The 18727-nt window shown below is 51.4% G+C and overlaps 1 protein-coding gene across 3 annotated transcripts in view; it reads right to left on the bottom strand.

Annotated features, from left to right (window-relative positions):
• TUBA8 (tubulin alpha 8) overlaps positions 1-18122 on the bottom strand; it is a 33762-nt gene extending 15640 nt beyond the window's left edge. Inside the window, exons 1-4 of one of the 3 annotated variants that reach the window (XM_003828283.5) lie at positions 16863-18122; positions 6076-6298; positions 3477-3625; positions 755-1435 (exon numbers count right to left, since the gene is read on the bottom strand). In XM_003828283.5, the coding sequence (XP_003828331.1) occupies positions 755-1435; positions 3477-3625; positions 6076-6298; positions 16863-16865 (1056 nt within the window). In that variant the 5' untranslated portion in view covers positions 16866-18122. The remainder of the gene's footprint in view (positions 1-754; positions 1436-3476; positions 3626-6075; positions 6299-16862) is intronic. The other 2 variants (XM_055105516.2, XM_034948394.3) reach the window with 2 other exon arrangements.
• Between the last annotated feature and the right edge of the window lie 605 nt (positions 18123-18727).

Here is an 18727-nt window from a genome sequence, read left to right as displayed (position 1 = left end):
CAGGAGGTGGAGCTTGCAGTGAGCCTAGATCGCGCCACTGCACTCCAGCCTTGGTGACAGAGTGACACTCCGTTTCACACACACACACACACACAAAAAAAGTCCGGGCACGGTGGCTCACGCCTGTAATCCCAGCACTTTGGGAGGCCAAGGCGGGCGGATCACGAGGTCAGGAGATCGAGACCATCCTGGTTAACACGGTGAAACCCCATCTCTACTAAACATACAAAAAATTAGCTGGGCGTGGCGGCAGGCGCCTGTAGTCCCAGCTACTGGGGAGGCTGAGGCAGGAGAATGGCGTGAACCTGGGAGGCGGAGCTTGCAGTGAGCCCAGATGGTGCCACTGCACTCCAGCCTGGGTGACAGAGTGAGACTCCGTCTCAAAAAAAAAACAAAAAACTAAAGTTAGGCAAATAGAACCAAATCATGAACACCAAAAGCACTGCACTTCAGGTGAGTAGATTTGGGCCAATACCAAATCATTACTTGTTGTTCAGTAAACAAAACCAAAGGTGATTAATCAGTTAATCAATTTAAAATAGCACCAAACTTTTCTAAAATGGCCTAAACAGACAAAACTTTGACAGCATTTGTGTCTCAACCAAAGCTGAATTCCATTCATGTTACATTTGGTTGAAGTCCCCCTCCCCTTATCATCACATAAAGCCTAAAGCGCCCATGGAATTGCATATCCTTGGTCATCTCCCTCTGCTTCTCTAGTCCTCTCTCCCCTTCCTAAGTCATTAGCTCTCACCTTGAAGCCTGTGGGACACCAGTCTACAAACTGGATGGTCCTCTTGGTCTTGATGGCAGCAATAGCGACATTCACATCCTTGGGCACCACGTCGCCCCGGTAGAGCATGCAGCAGGCCATGTACTTGCCATGTCTCGGGTCGCACTTCACCATCTGGCTGTTGGGCTCAAAGCAGGAGCTGGTGATCTCGGCCACAGAGAGCTGTTCGTGATAGGCTTTCTCGGCAGAGATGATGGGCGCGTAGGTGACCAGCGGGAAGTGGATGCGGGGGTAGGGCACCAGGTTGGTCTGGAACTCAGTGAGGTCCACATTGAGGGCCCCGTCAAAGCGGAGAGAAGCAGTGATTGAGGACACAATCTGACTGATGAGGCGGTTGAGGTTGGTATAGGTAGGGCGCTCAATGTCAAGATTCCTGCGGCAGATGTCATAGATGGCTTCGTTGTCCACCATGAAAGCACAATCTGAATGTTCCAGTGTGGTGTGGGTAGTCAGGATGGAGTTGTAGGGCTCCACCACTGCAGTAGAGACCTGGGGGGCTGGGTAGATGGCAAACTCCAGCTTGGATTTCTTGCCATAATCCAGGGAGAGGCGTTCCATCAGCAGAGAAGTGAAGCCGGAGCCAGTGCCCCCACCAAAACTGTGGAAAATCAGGAAGCCCTGCAGGCCAGAGCAAGCATCTGTCTGGGGAGAGCGGGACATGAGAAGAAATCATGAAGACAAGTTTCCGAGAACACCCCACAGTAAAAAAGCCAGGCCGCCCACTCTGTCTGCCTCATATTTTTTTGTGGATGAAATCAAAACAGCTTTGAAGAAGTAAGGAAACAAAAGGAGTTGTATTGATCTTTGGAGGAGTGGCTAAAATATGGGATGGGGCCAGGCACAGTGACTCAATGCCTGTGATCCCAGCAGTTTGGGAAGCTGAGGCAGGAGGATCCATTGAGGCCAGGAGTTCACAACCAGCATGGGCAACATAGTGAGACCTTGCATCTACAAAAAATTTTCAAAGTTAACTGGGCGTGGTGATGCACACCTGTAGTCCCAGTTACTTGGGATGCTGAGGTGGGAGGATCACTTGAGCCCAGGAGCTCATGGCTGCAGAAATCTATGATCACACCACTGCACTCTGGCTTGGATGACAGAGCAAGACTCTGTCTCTATTTTTTTTAATAGGATGGCAAGCTGCAGGGGCACACGCCTCTAGGTACATGAAGGTTTCAGCCCAGTAACTTGGTTGAACAGGGAATGAGAGTTTCAGAACCACAGTGGATGGTGACTTTGCCCTTTGAGGGCCCCAACTCCTTGCCCACTTTCCCTGCTCTTGTCATTTGATTTTGTGGGAACTGCTGCCGACACACTTCAACCCAACCTTGGAAGGTGACTCAGGGCACCAATTTCAGAAAGGTACATGGAGCCAGAAAGCCTGAGTTCTAATATCAACTTTGCCATTTCTTGGTTGTAAGAACTTGAGCAAGTTACTGAACCTCTCCAAACTTCTGTTCCTTTTTTTTTTTTTGAGACAGAGTCTCGCTCTGTCGCCAGGCTGGAGTGCAGTCGTGCAATCTTGGTTCACTGCAACCTCCGCCTTCTGGGTTCAAGCAATTCTCCTGCCACAGCCTCCTGAGTAGCTGGGACTACAGGCGCATGCTACCATGCCCAGCTAATTTTTTGTACTTTTAGTAAAGATGGGGTTTTAACATGTTGGCCAGGATGATCTCAATCTCTTGACCCCGTGATCCACCCCCCTCGGCCTCCCAAAGTGCTGGGATTACAGGCATGTGCCACCATGCCTGGCCACTTCTGTTCCCTCTTAGTGAAAATGGGGACAATAGAAAATCCTCATAAGGTTATTGTGACAATTAAATAAAATAGCATAACATGCTGAGCAAGGGCCTGATGCGTTGTAAGCACGGATGTCAGCTCTTACCAGAGAATTCATAGAATCACAGGATTTTCCCACTGGGTGTGATTTGAACTTTTGGGGACCACAGACAGCTTTGAGGCCAATGACCCTGACAAGCCCTCCTCTAAACAGAAAAAGTGAATATATGCAAAAGTTTGGCACCCTTACCTCCCAGGGAAAGAACATGTGATCAGGTCCAAGCTTTTCCATTATACAGATAAGCAAATGGAAGCTTAAATAAATAAAGTGACACAACCTACAACTCAAGAGCTTTGTAGTCCAACCGAGTTCAAACCCCAGCTCTGCCACTTTTTAGCTGTGTGACCCAGGCTAAGATATTGAACCACCCTGGCCCTCAATTTCTTCATCTGTAAAGCACAGGAAGGACACCTCCTAAGTATAATTATTAAGGATTAAATGAAGGAATGTGCTTAACATCTGTAATGGCACTTGTAAGTGCCCAAATGTATCAACAATCTCTTCCTCTCCTCTTCCAAGTTAAATGCTTTGTTAACCTGTGTTTCCGACCAGCAGAGACCTCATCCTGCCTTATACCCGGAACCTTCCCCAGATACTAACAGAGAGTATCAATGAGTATGAGTAGGGCCTCAGCCTGGAACACAGTCTATGATGCCAACACAGAGGAAGGGGCATCACCCCTGTGCATGCTTCTTACAGAATTTAAGCAGAAATTCCCAAACCTTAGGAGCTCCATCCTATAGCCAGGGGTCAGATGCCTCTCCCCAGCCTGATCAAAGAGGCATGGGGCCAAGCCTGTCCACTCCAGCCTGACCCACCCGTCCCCTGCCCTCCTGATCTTACCAGCTTCCGTATGCGGTCCAGCACCAGGTCAATGCTCTCCTTGCCCACCGTGTAGTGGCCCCGGGCATAGTTGTTGGCTGCATCCTCCTTTCCTGTGATCAGCTGCTCTGGATGGAAGAGCTGGCGGTAGGTTCCTGCCCGAACCTCATCTTCCAAGAGAGGAAGACCGTTAGGTCCTAATGCCCAGGGGAGAAGCCTCCCTCCCTACCACACTACCGCAGGACCCCTTCCGTTCTCCCCTACCTATAAAACTCCATGGAGGTTTGAAGCCAGACCACCTCGTAATGAATCTGCAAAAGGCTAAGAGAATTCCCGGGTAGCTCAGGAACTAACAGAGCCAAGGCCTGTGGCTCATGTGGGCGGTGAGAAGCAGGCTGCCCTGCTGGCTAGAACCCTAAAAAGACTTAGCTTTACAAAGCTCATCGAACATCGCCGGGCCCAGTGGCTCACGCCTGCAATCCTAACACTTTGGGAGGCCGAGGCGGGCAGATTGCCTGAGCTTAGGAGTTCAAGACCAGCCTGGGCAACACGGTGAAACCCCATCTCTACTAAAATACAAAAAGTTAGCCAGGTGGGGCAGCGTGCGCCTGTAATCCCAGCTACTCGGAGGCCTGAGGCAGGAGAATCTCTTCAACCTGGGAGGCAGAGGCTGAGGTGAGCTGAGATCTTGTCACTGCACTCCAGCCTGGGCAACAAGACAGAGCGAGGCTCCATCTCCAAAAAAAAAACAACAGCAACAAAACTTGGGCCGGCTGGGTGCAGTGACTCACGCCTGTAATCCCAGGATTTTGGGAGGCCAAGGCGGGCAGATCACGAGGTCAGGAGATCGAGACCATCTTGGCTAACACGGTGAAACCATGTCTCTACTTAAAATACAAAAAAATTAGCCTGGCATGGTGGCCGGCGCCTGTAGTCCCAGCTACTCGGGAGGCTGAGGCAGGAGAATGGCTTGAACCCGGGAGGCGGAGCTTGCAGTGAGCCGAGATTACGCCACTGCACTCCAGCCTGGGCGACGGAGCGAGACTCCGTCTCAAAAAAACAAACAAACAAAAAAACAAAAAAAAAGCTCATCGAACACCAACGCCAATTGCCTCTCCTCCCTTCCACCTTGACTCCTCCAGGTTTCCCTTTTGTTTTTTCTTTCATGCTGCAAGGTGTACCAACAATTTTTTTTTTTTTTTTTTTTTTTTGGAGACGGGGTCTTGCTCTGTCGCCCAGGCTGGAGTGCAGTGGCGCGATCTCGGCTCACTGCAAGCTCCGCCTCCCGGGTTCACGCCATTCTCCTGCCTCAGCCTTCAGAGTAGCTGGGACTACAGGCGCCCGCCACCACGCCTGGCTAATTTTTTGTAATTTTAGTAGAGACGGGGTTTCACTGTGTTAGCCAGGATGGTCTCGATCTTCTGACCTCGTGATCCACCCGCCTCGGCCTCCCAAAGTGCTGGGGTTACAGGTGTGAGCCACCGCGCCGGGCCAAGGTGTACCAACAATTTAACTTAAGTCCTTTTGCATTAAAATATTCTAGGGACATGGAGAAAGATTCAGGATGATCTGCCCAGAACCTAGACCCCCAAGAGTTGTCCCACCCCTCAACTCCACCTCATGGTGGCAATAATATATGTCAGGCATTAGACATATTTTAGAATAATGGGAAGCAAAGCTATGTTCCAAGTCATAGAGGAGCAAGAGCCCTAGAGAGGCCTTTAAGGGGTCTCTGCTCACTTCCAAGGGTCCACACAAAGCGGATACAGAGCAGATCAAGACACATCAAGCCCCAACTATGTCGCCTCTTCTCTTTGGGGTTCCTCTACTCCCTGCAGAAAAATCATCTGTGCAGTGGCCCAGGAGGTAACCTGCACTTTGTGCATTGGTGCAAAGCATCCAGGGGGTGGAGCATCTGCCCTCTGTTGCCCTAGACATTGGTGTCCAGGCATATACTTCGTGCCCAGTCCTCTTTGCAGAACTGTCCATCTCTGGCTTGAGGAGCCAGGATTGGAGCTGGGGAAATCCTGATGTTCAACTGAGAGTTGACCCAGGGGTCAGAAACAGGGGAAGTGGCACGACTGGGGGATAGTGTGGGAAGGGGAGATCTGCCTAGACACAAGGCAGAATTCCTGTGTTTCCTAAACCTGAATGAACCTCATTCCAGAACTCCAGCGGCCCCTGGCTGTGAAGCAATGTGCCTGCTGTGATAGGCCCCTTTGTGTGTAAGATGCTGTGAGGTTATACCCACCCCGAGGGCAGACTCAGAAACCTATACTTAGGGAAATTGCTCACTTAGGGGTGTCTTATAATTTCTAAAATTATTTGGATTTTCTTATCCTTAGTATTTAGTAGCGATGTGACCATTTTGACCTGGTGCCGCAGGTTTTGGGGGTTGAAGTGGGAGGCATTTTGTTCTGCATAGAGTCTTGATCACTGTCATGAGATTCCCCGAGACTGTGGGGACCCCAAGGAGCTGACAGATGTCACGTGGGGTGGGAGGCTGCGGTTGCACCATCCCCACCTTCCAGCTAGAGACGCTGCTTCCTTAGCTACTGTGGGCCAATGCCTCTGCAGTTTCGAGATGTTCTCTGTGGAGGGGAACTCCGACCCCACTCACCCACTACAGTAGGCTCCAGATCTATCATGACGGCCCGGGGCACATGCTTCCCATTGCCAGTCTCGCTGAAAAAGGTGGTGAAGGAGTCATCATCGTTGATCTTGCTGGCTTGAGCATCAAAAGTGCCGTCTGCCTGGATGCCGTGTTCCAGGCAGAAGAGCTCCCAGCAGGCATTGCCAATCTGAACTCCCGCTTGGCCCACGTGGACTGATATGCATTCCCGCTGTGGGGACAGGGAAGCATCGAGGTCAGAGAGTCTGGGCCCCCAGCATGCCTTTGCCCTACATCCCCATAACATTCACCTTGCAGGCCAGCCAGGCCCCAGCCCCCCATTGCCAGTTGGCATTGAGGCTACAGGTGCCCCAGCTCTATAGCAGCTGGACCAGGACTTAGATCCAAAGAAGACACAGCTGTTTTGTGCTTTGCTGTAAAGGTTGATTCCCAGGGTTGACCTTTTATACCAGGAAAGAAAAAAAGGAGGGTGGTTGCAAAGATGAAGCAAGGGGCTAATTCCAAACCACAAGATTCCTGCACTGGTGAAGAAGGCCCAAGGAAGAACTGGCGATCATGGCAGAAACTCTCCTTCAGCCTACGCCCACACAAGGCAGCATTCACAGCTGCTCCTGACCCTGACTTTCTGACATTGTGCACACATGCACACACACAGTCTCAGGATATCACAGAGCAAATGAGCACTCATGAAAGGAACATGCTCTGGAAGTATATGCCATGGCTGTCAGTAGTATCATGGTTACCAATGTAGAAATAAAGGATTATTTATTATCCCAAGAGAGGATGGGGAGGGTATAAATTAGGCCCTTCCTGCACGCTGAACAATTGGAAAATCTTTGCAGCCCCATAGCCTGCCTGCCCCTTGCCTATGCCAGGCCAAGTGTTAAGTAAAGCTGACCCTGGAGTGTCCTTAGCTCTGCGTTACTCTGATGTGAAGCCACAATTGCCTGATTGGTATTCGTACTAACAGCTTAAGATGGGGAGTGCACTGATGGGAATGTAAATTGGTTCAGCCACTGTGGAAAGCAGTTTGGAGATTTCTCAAAGAACTCAGAACTACCATTTCACTCAGCAATCCTGTTACTGGGTATATATCCAAAAGAAAATCATCCTACCAAAAAGACACCTGCACTCACACGTTCATCACAGCACTATTCACAACAGCAAAGACACGGAATCAACCAGGTGCCCGGCAATGGTAGACTGGATACAGAAAATGTCATTCATATACACCATGGAATACTACGCAGCCCCCAAAAAAGAATGAACCCATATCCTTTGCAGCAACATGGATGCAGCTGGAGGTCATTATCCTAAGCAAATTAATGCAGGAATAGAAAACCAAATACCACATGTTCTTATAAGTGGGAGCTAAACATGGGTACTCATGGACAGAAAAATGGCAACAGTAGACACTGGGCACTACTGGAGCGGGGAGGGAAGAAGGGGGCAAAGATTGGAAAACTAACTATTGGGTACTATGCTCATTACCTGGGTGACAGGATTAATCATACCCCAAACCTTGGCATCACAATATATACCCATGTAAGAAATCTGCATATGTACTCCCTGAATCTAAAATAAAAGTTGAAATTATTAAAGAAAAAGGGGGGTGGGGAGAGAGACAGTGTGTGTGTGTGTGTGCGCGCGTGCACACGTAGGCGTGATAGACTCATCCTCCCACCCACACCCTGCCCTGGGGAAGCAGTGGCCCACACAAGGCGACACTGCCTGGGGCAGCCGCCTGAGCCCAGCAGGAAGCATGTGCCAGGTCTGTGGGTTTCTATTTTTACCCATGACCTGCCCTGGCATTTTCCAGCTCCGGGTAACCCAAGCCAGGGGCAGAGCCTCCAGAGGGCACGGCTGGGCACAGAAGCCAGTAGAGTCCACGTCAAAGTGTGGGGCTCCTGGAGACGTGGAAGAATTTCTGGGCATGGAGAGCAGGGCAGCTGCCCTGAGTAGCATCTTGCGGGGTCAGAGCATCAGGACCATTGCCCCCTAGTTCAATTTTACAACTGTGCCCCCACTCTAGTCCTGTCTCTGTGCTGCAGCTGAGCGACACCTGGTCCTTGCCTTGAGGGAGGATGAGCACAGGGGTGAGCGTGGGGCAGCCCGACGGGGGTCGCAACCCGCTGGATCTCCGTGAGCCTGGTGGCTAGGGAGGGGATTCACCCACAGAGCTGCCCACGCCCCCAGGTTCCCACGTTGCCTTCTCAATTTACTTGCTGTGCTGTGTGGCCTGGGCTGAGTTACTGAACCTCTCCTCATCTGAAAAGTGTAAGTTAGCCACAGTTGTTGATGCTGTCTTGCCATTATCATTTTCATTACGGTACTACCTGGTAGCATTTTTCTGCACCGGGAAGTAGCACACGTAGAGGGAGCTCTCAGGTCCCTGCTCCTCTCTCCTTTATTGTGGGGTCTCTTCTCTGCCTCCATCTGAGGGCTCAATTCAGGCCTAAGGAAAGCAGCATCTGCACCCAGAAACCACCCACAACCAGCGAGTTATCCACCCAGACCACGGCGTCACATTCAGCATGTGGCTGTGACTTCCCAGGGAGGTGTGGAAGCTGAGGGGACACTGGAGAGGCCCGAGGGGGGCCTGATCCTATATATTTTCCTTCTAAGTGACAGTATCCTCTGTGGTCCTAACCCTCAGCCTTCTGGGTCTGTCGCCCCCTCACCACCACCGCATCCCGACCACCCTCTAGTCCTGCCTATAGTGCTGCCCGGCCCCCAGCCTGCTCTCACTTCTGGAACATTCTGGGGCTTTCCAGGGAGGATGCAGGGATATTTTAGGAAAATCAAAGATCATGGGAGGAAGAGTCAAGGATTTGGGGGACCTGAAAACCACTAGCATGGTGACAACGTCTTTAGCCTCTTTTAATGCCCTCATTAATCTCACACTAATACATATGCCAGTCTTTTACAAAATGTCTGTCTCTTTCTCTCTCCCCTGCCCACGTCGTGCACACACACACACACACACACACACCTTAGAAAGAGCTATTTTTCCTATTGAACTAGCTCGTAAGAATAATTGGAGGCTAAAATAGACTCAGAAATGACTGACAGATTCATAGGTGCTCCCAAAAGTGAAAAGTAGCTACACCAATCAAGAGAGAAGGAAGATCCCGGCTAACAGGAACCGGGCTCCTTGGAGAGATGGAGGCGTCCAGGTCCAGGGTGGGGAGTGTGCTAGATGAGCCTGGAATGTCGCATAGCGCCTGGAGGCACGGAGGCTAACCAAGGGGCTGCCCAAACACCTGAAGAGGCTCCCGCTGCCTAAGATGAGACAACCTGAGCCTCACAAGTACTGATGGCAGCATTTGAGTGAAGCAGGATGCAAGATGGAAACCCACAAGTCCTCAAAGAAAACCCCCAGAGAAAAACTCATTTGTCCCTATCCAGACAGCCCCGTTAGTTAGAGAAGGCTCTTTTTTCTTTAATTGAAGAATGTCTGCTAAGCAATGTGGACCGAATAATAGATTATCAAATATTGCCCTATTCCATCTTCTAATTACGTGATTGATTTGGACAAGAACGCCAACACCATTAGGTGAAAGACTGATGGGGAACTCGATCTTCGCCGAGAGCCAAAGAACCACTGTTATAGTCACAAGGGGGGACGTAACTACCAGGGTCGCCAGCCTAAGGCTGCGATCAATCTCAGCATCGCTAACTGTGGGCCAACCCGACATCGAGGACCTCCTGATGGGACGCAATGTGACACACACACCACCAGTGAGGACTTCTCAAAAATACTCAGCCTTCATCACTGAGCCCGGTAGATTCAGCTTCCACTTCACAGGAAACACAGGGATCAGAGGGTTAATTAAGTTCAGTGATATCAGAGAAAACAAAATCAATCCAGAAGGTGAGACATCCTACAGGGCAGCTGGTCCAGCCTTTTTTTTTTTTTTTTAATTTTTTAAATTTACTTTCTTTTTTTTTTTTTTTTTGAGACGGAGTCTCGCTCTGTCACCCAGACTGGAGTGCAGTGGTGCGATCTCGGCTCACTGCAAGCTCCGCCTGCCGGGTTCACACCATTGTCCTGCCTCAGCCTCCCAGGTAGCTGGGACTACGGGCGCCCGCCACCACACCCGGCTAATTTTTTGTATTCTTTTAGTACAGACAGGGTTTCACCATGTTAGCCAGGATGGTCTCGATCTCCTGACCTCGTGATCCACCTGCCTCAGCCTCCCAAAGTGCAGGGATTACAGGCGTGAGCCACCGGGCCTGGCCCAGCCTTTTCAACTCATGAGAAATGAAGAGCTGGGGGGGCTGTCCCATGTCAAAGGAACTAAGGCACCACCAAGCACCACCACATGCATCATGGGGACTCTGACTGAATTCTTGTTTGAACAAATCAAAATATTTGGGGGACAAATAAACTGATTTGCTTTGTTCAGCGTATTCATAAAAATGTGGTTAAGTATGAAAACATCCTTATTTTTTAGTTGCATCCGAAGCATTTAGAGGTAAAATGTCATGACGTCTGTACTTTAAAATCCTTCCCAAACACAGCAGATAACAGATGGAAAAATCATTCTTCTTCTTAAATCTAGATAATAGGTATATGGGTGGCATATCACTCTACTTTTCTGAAGGTTTAAAATTTTTCATAGTAAAAAGCAAAAATCATAATAAAGAAGACAGAGAAAGAATAGGAGCACGGACTGCCCTCTCCAGAACCCACTTATCCTGGGCCATTGCACGCAGTCACTTACTCAAATAATAATTGACTACGCGCCTACATTGTTAGGGCTTTGAAGTTCCATGAAGAAATCACAAGTGAAATTCAAAGCTGCATGAGGCTTCATGGCACTGTGAGGTCCGTGCCCAGCCCCAGCACTCTGCAGGCCTCTTGCACCTGCTCCTAGCAGGGAGGAGGAGCAACCCACAGTTCCCGCATCGAGCTCCCGGCTCAGGCACTGAGCTCGACTCCTGCAGCCATGCTGCCCCATTACCCTCCCCAGCCTTCGGCCTGGAAGTTCCACAGAGCAGACCCAGTGCTGAAGCCCGTGGGACGCATCCTCACGTCTAAGAAAAGGCATCCTTCTATCATAACCAGGGATGTTATATCGGCTCCGAACATTTAGGATACCAGAGCTGGGCCAGCCTCATGGATCACCTAATATGATTCCCTCTCCATTATTTTACAGATGAAACTGCTGAGCTCAGAGACGAAAAGGGACAAATTCAACATGTCACAGCACTGCAGCAGCAAAAGAGCCTGGACCAGAATCCAGGGCTTCTGACCTGGGCCTGACTTCTTTCTTTTAGGCCACATGGCCTCCTGCCTCACTTGCAGCTCTGAACTCCCAGGGCCCTGGGGTGTGCCCACATCTGCGCCAATGCAAGACCAAGTTCGGATAGCAGAACTCCAAACAGGAAATGTCTCTTGTGCAGAGCGAAATGGCGAATGGCTCATGGGGCGGCCTCTTTGAAAATGGGTCATCTTTCTCTGACAGAACCAGGAGTCTGCTTCTCAGGGCCCATGTGTGCAGCTGGGGTTGGGGGCAAGGGGAAACTGACCCAGCAGAGGATATTTAAGTCATGTGCCCGCTCCAAACTCATATTTCAGATTCCCCTGTCTAGCCAATCAGAGCACATGCCTGTCACTCACACTGCTCCTCTCTCTCTCAGTTCTATTTTCAATCTGGGCTTGTAGAGCTCAGACAAGTTCTGTCCTCCTTGGTCCCTGTGAGGGGAGGGGGTCCCTTGTTTGCTGCAGAAGCCTGTCCCACCCAACTTCTTCTGGGGGGTGAAGAGGAGGGAGGTGGAGGGACCAAGGAGGTCCATTCCTCGTGAAAAGCATGCCACTTCTCACACAGACCTCACGCTGGGATAGCTACAAAAGGCACCTACTCATTTCTACAGCAAATCTTTTTGTGTGGTTGCATTGGAGACAGCATTGTGAGGTACTGGGCTAACTCTCATTCATCCTTCATGTATCCAGTTAATTGTCACTTCGTAAGGAAAGTCTGCAAAACCCCAAGCCAGCATAGGGCCCTGCCATGTGCTCCCCCATCCCCTTCATTCCTGTCATTGTAATCATCACACCGTATTATAGCTGCCTGTTCATTTTCGCACCTTTCTAGTAGAGAACGTAAGCTCTGTGAGGGCAAGGAACCTTTGTTTCACTCAAGGAATCCCCAGTACCAAGCCCGGTGCTTGAATGTAGCAGGTGCTCAATTAACACAGGGAGGACTGGAATGAAAACCTTCCCTGAGGGGCTGCAGTCCATCCAACAAGGACAGCGGCCAGGGCCTAAGAAGTGTACGGGTCAAGTGCAGAGGGAGTTCCAAGGAGAAGGAGACATCTTCTAGCTTGGTTTCCTAAAGGAGGAATATTCGCAGGGACCCTGAAGAAGGCAGCCGGCCAAGATGATCTGGGGCAGTTCAGGTGGATGCAGGAGCAGTGTGAACAAGAGGCAGTAAAACGCAGGGTGGTTCCCGCACACTGCCCAGTCTGTCCGGAGCGCAGGCTGAGGAAGGGCAGGGCCAATGAGACATCTGGGCCACCTGTGAACACTCCGCCTGGGGAGCCACTGCCCTGTGAGCCAAGGCCCCTCGCTGGGAGGCATGAATCCAGTGCCTGTGTTTTGCAGAGCATCAATAAAAGAAATTCTAGAACTTTGCAGCCCTTTTATAATTTTGCTGCAAGAAGCCCTTTTTTTTTACATCAATCTTATATTCTAATAGTAGTCATTTCCTTTAGCTTTGTTCTCAGAGGACTAAGATAAGCTAATCACCATCCTTGGCAAAAGGAGACTTTGAAGCCTTAAAAAGGCTGTCTTGTGATACTATTTCCAAGTATCACAAGACAGTAAAAGCGGCATATCATCTGGGAGAGGGGCCGACGTGGGCCACAGTGTGTGCCCTGTGAAAGCCTGGCACCACCCACACTCCCTGACCACCTGTGCTCTCATGCCCCAGTTGCTGTCAGGAAGCATGTGATTACACCGAATTATCTCTAGTTGTCAGGCTGGGATAATAGATCACATATATTTTAGGACCTAGGTCAGGGATGGCAAGTGAAAAGCAGGCCCACAGTGTCACAGAGGGGTAATGAAAGTAAGGACAGATGTGGCTCCTGAAGGGCTGCTGAATTGTCTCTGCTCAGAACTCTTCGATCATAGGGCATATTTGAAATCACTCATAACAAAGAATAGATAGCAAGCCAGACACAGCAAAAACAAAGTCGGCCTAAATTCACTTTAGCGAGTGAAGGTGGCTCGCGAGAGGGGCTCAGATGATAGGCACAGCAGTTAGGGCAGCAACAGAGCTCACAGGAGGCCAGCTCTGGCCATGAGGCCATCTGCTAAGGAGACTTCCAGCATAAGAGGCCGGAGGGCGTTGAAGGCCTGGGCTGTGGCTGGCACTGGGGCAGGTGCAAGAGACACTTAGGAGTTTCAATCCAATGCACACAGTGCCTGCTCCATCTCCTGCTCTCTTCTGCAGCTTATTATCTGAGAGAACTCCTAACAGGAAGACACTGCAGGGGAAACGCCAACCACAAAGGCCACAGATAGTGCTGTCCATCCCTTGCGGCCTGAGGGAAAAGGAGCATTTGGTCTGCTTCCTCCCCCCGACAGTGCCACATCCTCCTGCCCACCCCCATCACTGGCCTGCTATCCACCAGCTACTTCCCCCTCCAAAATTATTTTTAACTTTCATCTCCCTTTGAAGGCCACTAGGAGAAAGCACATTCAACAGTGGCATTAACCCCCACCCCAAGCTCTGTATGGGCCTGACCCAAGGCTGGGGGCTCCCAATGGACTCACCAATCCAGCAGCTCTGCCCCAGCCGCTGCCCTGTGAGCCAAGGCCCCTCACTTGGAGGCATGCACCCAGTGCCTCTGGGGAAACCTGCCTTTTGTGATGGGAGGGGAGGAGGAGGCAGCAGTGACCTGCAGCCCCTGGGAGCCCACACAGTGCTCTGAGGTCAGAATACACCTATCAACTCCACAGAGCTCGGCCATGCCTGTCTACATGGGGAGATTGCAGAAGGCTGCAGGCAGAAGGATGTCCATTTGGCCCCCAGAACCCTCTAACTGCCCATTTTTGCAGGGAGACGGGCTCCTTCGTGCTCTCAAGTCCTAACGGAATGGAGTTAAAGAAGCCGTGTTGCAGATGTTCCCACCTCCCCATAAACCACAGAAAACTTCTCTGTGCCCTGGTATCATTGGCATGGGCTTGGCTTAGGGCACCTGGCCAGGATTATCCATACCACTTCCCAAAAAAGGTGTCATAGTCTGAGTTCCCAGAGAGCTGCGTGCTAGAGCACTGGGAGTGGATGGGAATGGTCTGCTGTGGGAGTAGCCTGCCGGTCCCAGCACGGGCAGGTGGCTCAGGACAGAGGCTCTGGTGCCCAGCAGATGTAAACTCCAGCCCCTACGCAGCTTCTTACCAGCTGTGTCACTTTAGGCTCCAGGACAGAAATGCTAAAGGGTATTGGTGGTACCGTGCAGTGGGTAGCTGGGGAGAAGGGGTTGGGGGTAAGTTCACAGAGGAAAAATGCTCATCTGCCTAGCAGCTAGAGAAATGCATTTAAAAATACACTTAAGGATTAGTTACACTTTTCTTGCCCAGAACCTACAGAAATTCCAAATCGAATTCTCCTTAGCACCAAGGTCACCTCCCCCAAACCCCCACCAGGGAGGGAAGTGAAGGGGACAGGACAGCAGCCTGAAACTTAATCCTTAGAAGAAATGCAGTCATTTTTGTAAGGGTGAGATTCTAGGGGTTTAGGTTTATAGATGTGTCATTTTAGCCTTTTACAAATGAGCCAAATGATATTTTAGAAGTTTCTGTGAGTGTAAAATGTTCAACAAAAAATATTAGCCATCAAGACAGTGCAACGCACACAAGTTAAATGTTCTAGATAGAACCTACTAGACAAAATTGAGTGTTTCAAAATAAATGAAAGGTGGTCCCGTTTCAAAATATTTAACCATAGGTTTTCAGCTAAACACCCAAATTCTTAAGCACATTCAAAATAAAGTTTTGCTGTTTGAATTGTTGATTTACCAGGCATTGTCAGAAACACGTCTGTGGATCACACATTCAAGCTTGTGCACAGGGCTGGGTTAAGATCCTCGACACGCCCCTGTAAACATCCTCTGGGCTCCACTCTGTACCACAATGGCATTCAGATCCAAATTAAAGCATGCAAGGGAAGCACTTGGAAAATCCTAAAACACTAGCTACCTGCTAGATATATAAATATTAAATATCAATTCTAGAGTATGCAGCCTAGCATTTGCTTCAAAATTATGGAGGGAGAGAATAAATGAAGTGAGACAGGTCAGAAGTTGGTAATTATTGAACTTAGATGATGTATATAATCGCTAATTATACCATTTGCTCTCCGTTTGCATATGTTTGAAATTCCCTACCATAAAAAGTTTAAAAATAATGAAATCTAAGTGGAGTCTTGGAAATTTGATTTATAACCCTCTTCATTTCGCAGGTAAAACAAACCCATCCAGAGAGGTTAAGTGACCTTCCTGAAGTCACACAGCTAGCTGCAGAGCCAGGAGTCAAAATTCTGAACTCGCAGCTCTGGGCCCCTTGTGTGGCCTCATACCAGGGTCCTCAGGCAGAAATAGGTTCCTGTGGCCACCCTCCCTAATATTCCCAAGTTCTTTCAGTTCCCAGGGGTGTCTGGGAGCCCGCTAGGAGGAGGGAGGGTGCTGACAAAACTGAAGCTGGAAGGCTAGAGCTCCGGGGGAGCCAGGAGGCCCTGGGCACGGGCCAAACGTAACAGGGCGGGGCGGAGGGGGTTCTCGCCTGCTTTCTGGATCACTGACACCTGGAGCAAGCCTGCCCAGGGAACCCGACCTTGGCCATGACATAGGCTTATTCTGCCCTCACTCTGCCCCCAATCTTTCCAGCCCATCTCCCTACTGCTGAAAGATCAGGGGTCCAGGAGGGATTCCTGGGATTCCGGGCTTTGGGAAAGTGGACTGGGGGCAAATGTTAGCCACCAGGGGCACTGGGGGCGGAGAGGGGGACCCTAGAGAGAGGAACTGAGTGTTTGCAGCCGCCCCTCAGTAAGATCCAGGGGCGGGGGCAGGGAAGGGAGCAGCCGCGATCCCCCTAAGCCAGGGTAGGAAACAGGTCGAAGGTCCCCTGGCCTTTGGAAGCAGAGACTTCTTACTCCCAAAGTCCTTCGACTCTGACCGCTGGAAAGACTTGGGAGCTGAGTGCGCCCGGAGGACCCCGCCGCGCTGGGGCTGTGCGTGCAGCAAACCCAAGCCGCTGGCCAGGGTTGCGAGAAAGACCTCCACGCGTGGGGGGACCGTGGCGCCCTAGGTCCTCTGTCACATTCCGGGCCCTGTCACATTAGGCTGGGTTTGGAGACGTGACTGCATCTGGCCCCCCAGTCGCCCCGGCCCAGACCACCCATCCAGAATCCCCGGACTCGCCCTTCTCTCCACTCTGTCCACAGGCTGCCCATCTGGGGACCCCAGAATCTCGCCCCCTTCTCCGTCGGGCTCCCCAGGGCCTCCCTCCCCCTCGTCTGCACGCAAAGCTCCCTTAGGTCCCTTTAAGGAACACCTGGCCCCTGGTCTCTATTTCCCCCATACGATAAAGGGCACCGGGTGTTCCCGCCCGAGGGTGCGGACTCCTCGACCCCGAACTGCCACCCCCAGAAGGCCTTGAGCCCTGCGGCTCCAGGAGGACGGGTCCGTGCGCCTCGCCGTAGACTCGGCTCTCGGTCCTACGCCTGCCGCGCGCCCGCAGCCCGCCTGGCCCCGGGAAGCCTCACCATCGCTGCCGCTGTCCTCGCCCGCGCACCTCTCAGCTGGGCCTGCCCGCCCCGACTGCTCCAGATACAGCCGCCTCCGCCGTTGTGACACACCGGGAGGAGGGGACGCCGGGGACAGGCGCGCCGGGCCCGCAGCTGCCCCCCGGCATCACAGTGCCGGGGAGGGGCGGGCAGGTCACAAAGGCCCCTCCCCGCCCACCCGCGGCTCAAATCTCCGGGTCCTCGTTCCCGCCTCAGCAGCCGGGGGCGCTCGCAGCGGGGACTGCGCCCGCGGGGGAGGCTGCCGTATTACCAAAGCGCACGTGTCCACGTTCCAACACCGCCGGCGAGAGCAGCCTTCGTGACCCCAGCTGCTGGAGAAAGAAATGTAAAATGCAGCCAGGCGAATCGCGCGGGTCTCCCCAAACTTCCGTTCTCCTCCGACCCGCTGGAAAGGCTCCTGACTGGGGTGCGGCTGACCGGAGCGGGCTGCAGCGGGCCCGAGTGCCAAGGTGCCGTCTCAGCTGGGCGCCCTAGGGCCGTGTGTGCTTGGCAAGCTGCAGGGCCTCTGCTCCCAAAGCCTGTGCCTCCTGCCGCCAAGGCCCGCCTGGTTGCTGGAGACGGAAATGAGATGGCATACACAGAGCTCCTGGTACAGGCAGGTGCTGAAGACTGTTCCCGTTTTTACCCTCTCCCCGGATACCTCGCACCTCCACCGGGATTTTCAAATCTCCCCCCTTGATCCCTTCCTACTTTTAAGCCCCAAACGTGCCCAAGTCACATCTCCTATGTAATCCAGAACTCATAGCAGGGTTCCCCTGCCTCTGCCCAGTAGTAAGACCCGCCAGATGCTGTTGGTTGCCCCCTGCTCCGGAAGGGGTGGGCACTTGGTAAAAGCCCCTCTTCACACTTTAGATGTTGGCCACGTTGTCACCCTGCCCATCTCCCCTCACTTCCCCCCAGGTGGGTGATGGGCTGGATGGTCTTTGTTCCTTGTTCTCACTGCTGTTTCTTGTTCTTTCCCTCCAGTGGTCAGTTCCATTCATGTTGAAAGGTGTACCCCAGCCTCTCTCTTCCACTTTCCTCAGCACCAAGCCAACGCAGGCAAATTCATAGGTTTTCCTTAACACAATACCACTTTAGCCAGACATGGTAACTTCCCAAGTTTCCAAGCACAGTTAGAGATCTTCCTACCCTTCCGCTCCTAAGACATGCCTGCTTGTGGCCAATAGAGAATGAGAGCAGATTTCTGCTTACCTATGCGGCAATCTGTTCTGTTGGCCACCCATTCATAAACGATAGTACATGTGTCATAATCATCTTTGCATTTGAGAGAGTACCAAACACAGTGCTTTACCCACTGATACAAACGGTACTTAGTAAAGCATGCGTTGAATTTTTGTCTATCTTATAATGTAAGATCCTGACAATTAAGACTCAGGATTAAGCTAACTGTGCCAAGTACATGATAAATGGTCAATAAAGGATTTTGGTAATTAGTATAACTCTATGTGTATTTCTCTTCCAAACTCTCCCATAGCATATTCTATTACTTCTTCCATAGCATTTCTTTTATTTATTTATTTTTTTTGATGGAGTCTTGCTCTGTCGCGCAGGTGGAGTGCAGTGGTGTGATCTAGGCTCACTGCAACCTCCGCCTCCCGGGTTCAAGCAATTCTTCTGCCTCAGCCTCCCGAGTAGCTGGGACTACAGGCGCGTGCCACCACGCCCGGCTAATTTTTTGTATTTTTAGTAGAGACGAGGTTTCACCGTGTTACCCAGGATGGTCTCGATCTCCTGACCTTGTGATCCGCCCATCTCGGCCTCCCAAAGTGCTGGGATTACAGGCGTGAGCCATCGTGCCCAGCCCCATAGTATTTATCACT

The sequence above is a fragment of the Pan paniscus genome, chromosome 23 (genome assembly GCF_029289425.2).
Source record: "Pan paniscus chromosome 23, NHGRI_mPanPan1-v2.0_pri, whole genome shotgun sequence".
Lineage (NCBI taxonomy): Eukaryota > Metazoa > Chordata > Mammalia > Primates > Hominidae > Pan > Pan paniscus.
This window is presented reverse-complemented; position numbering and strand designations above follow the sequence as displayed.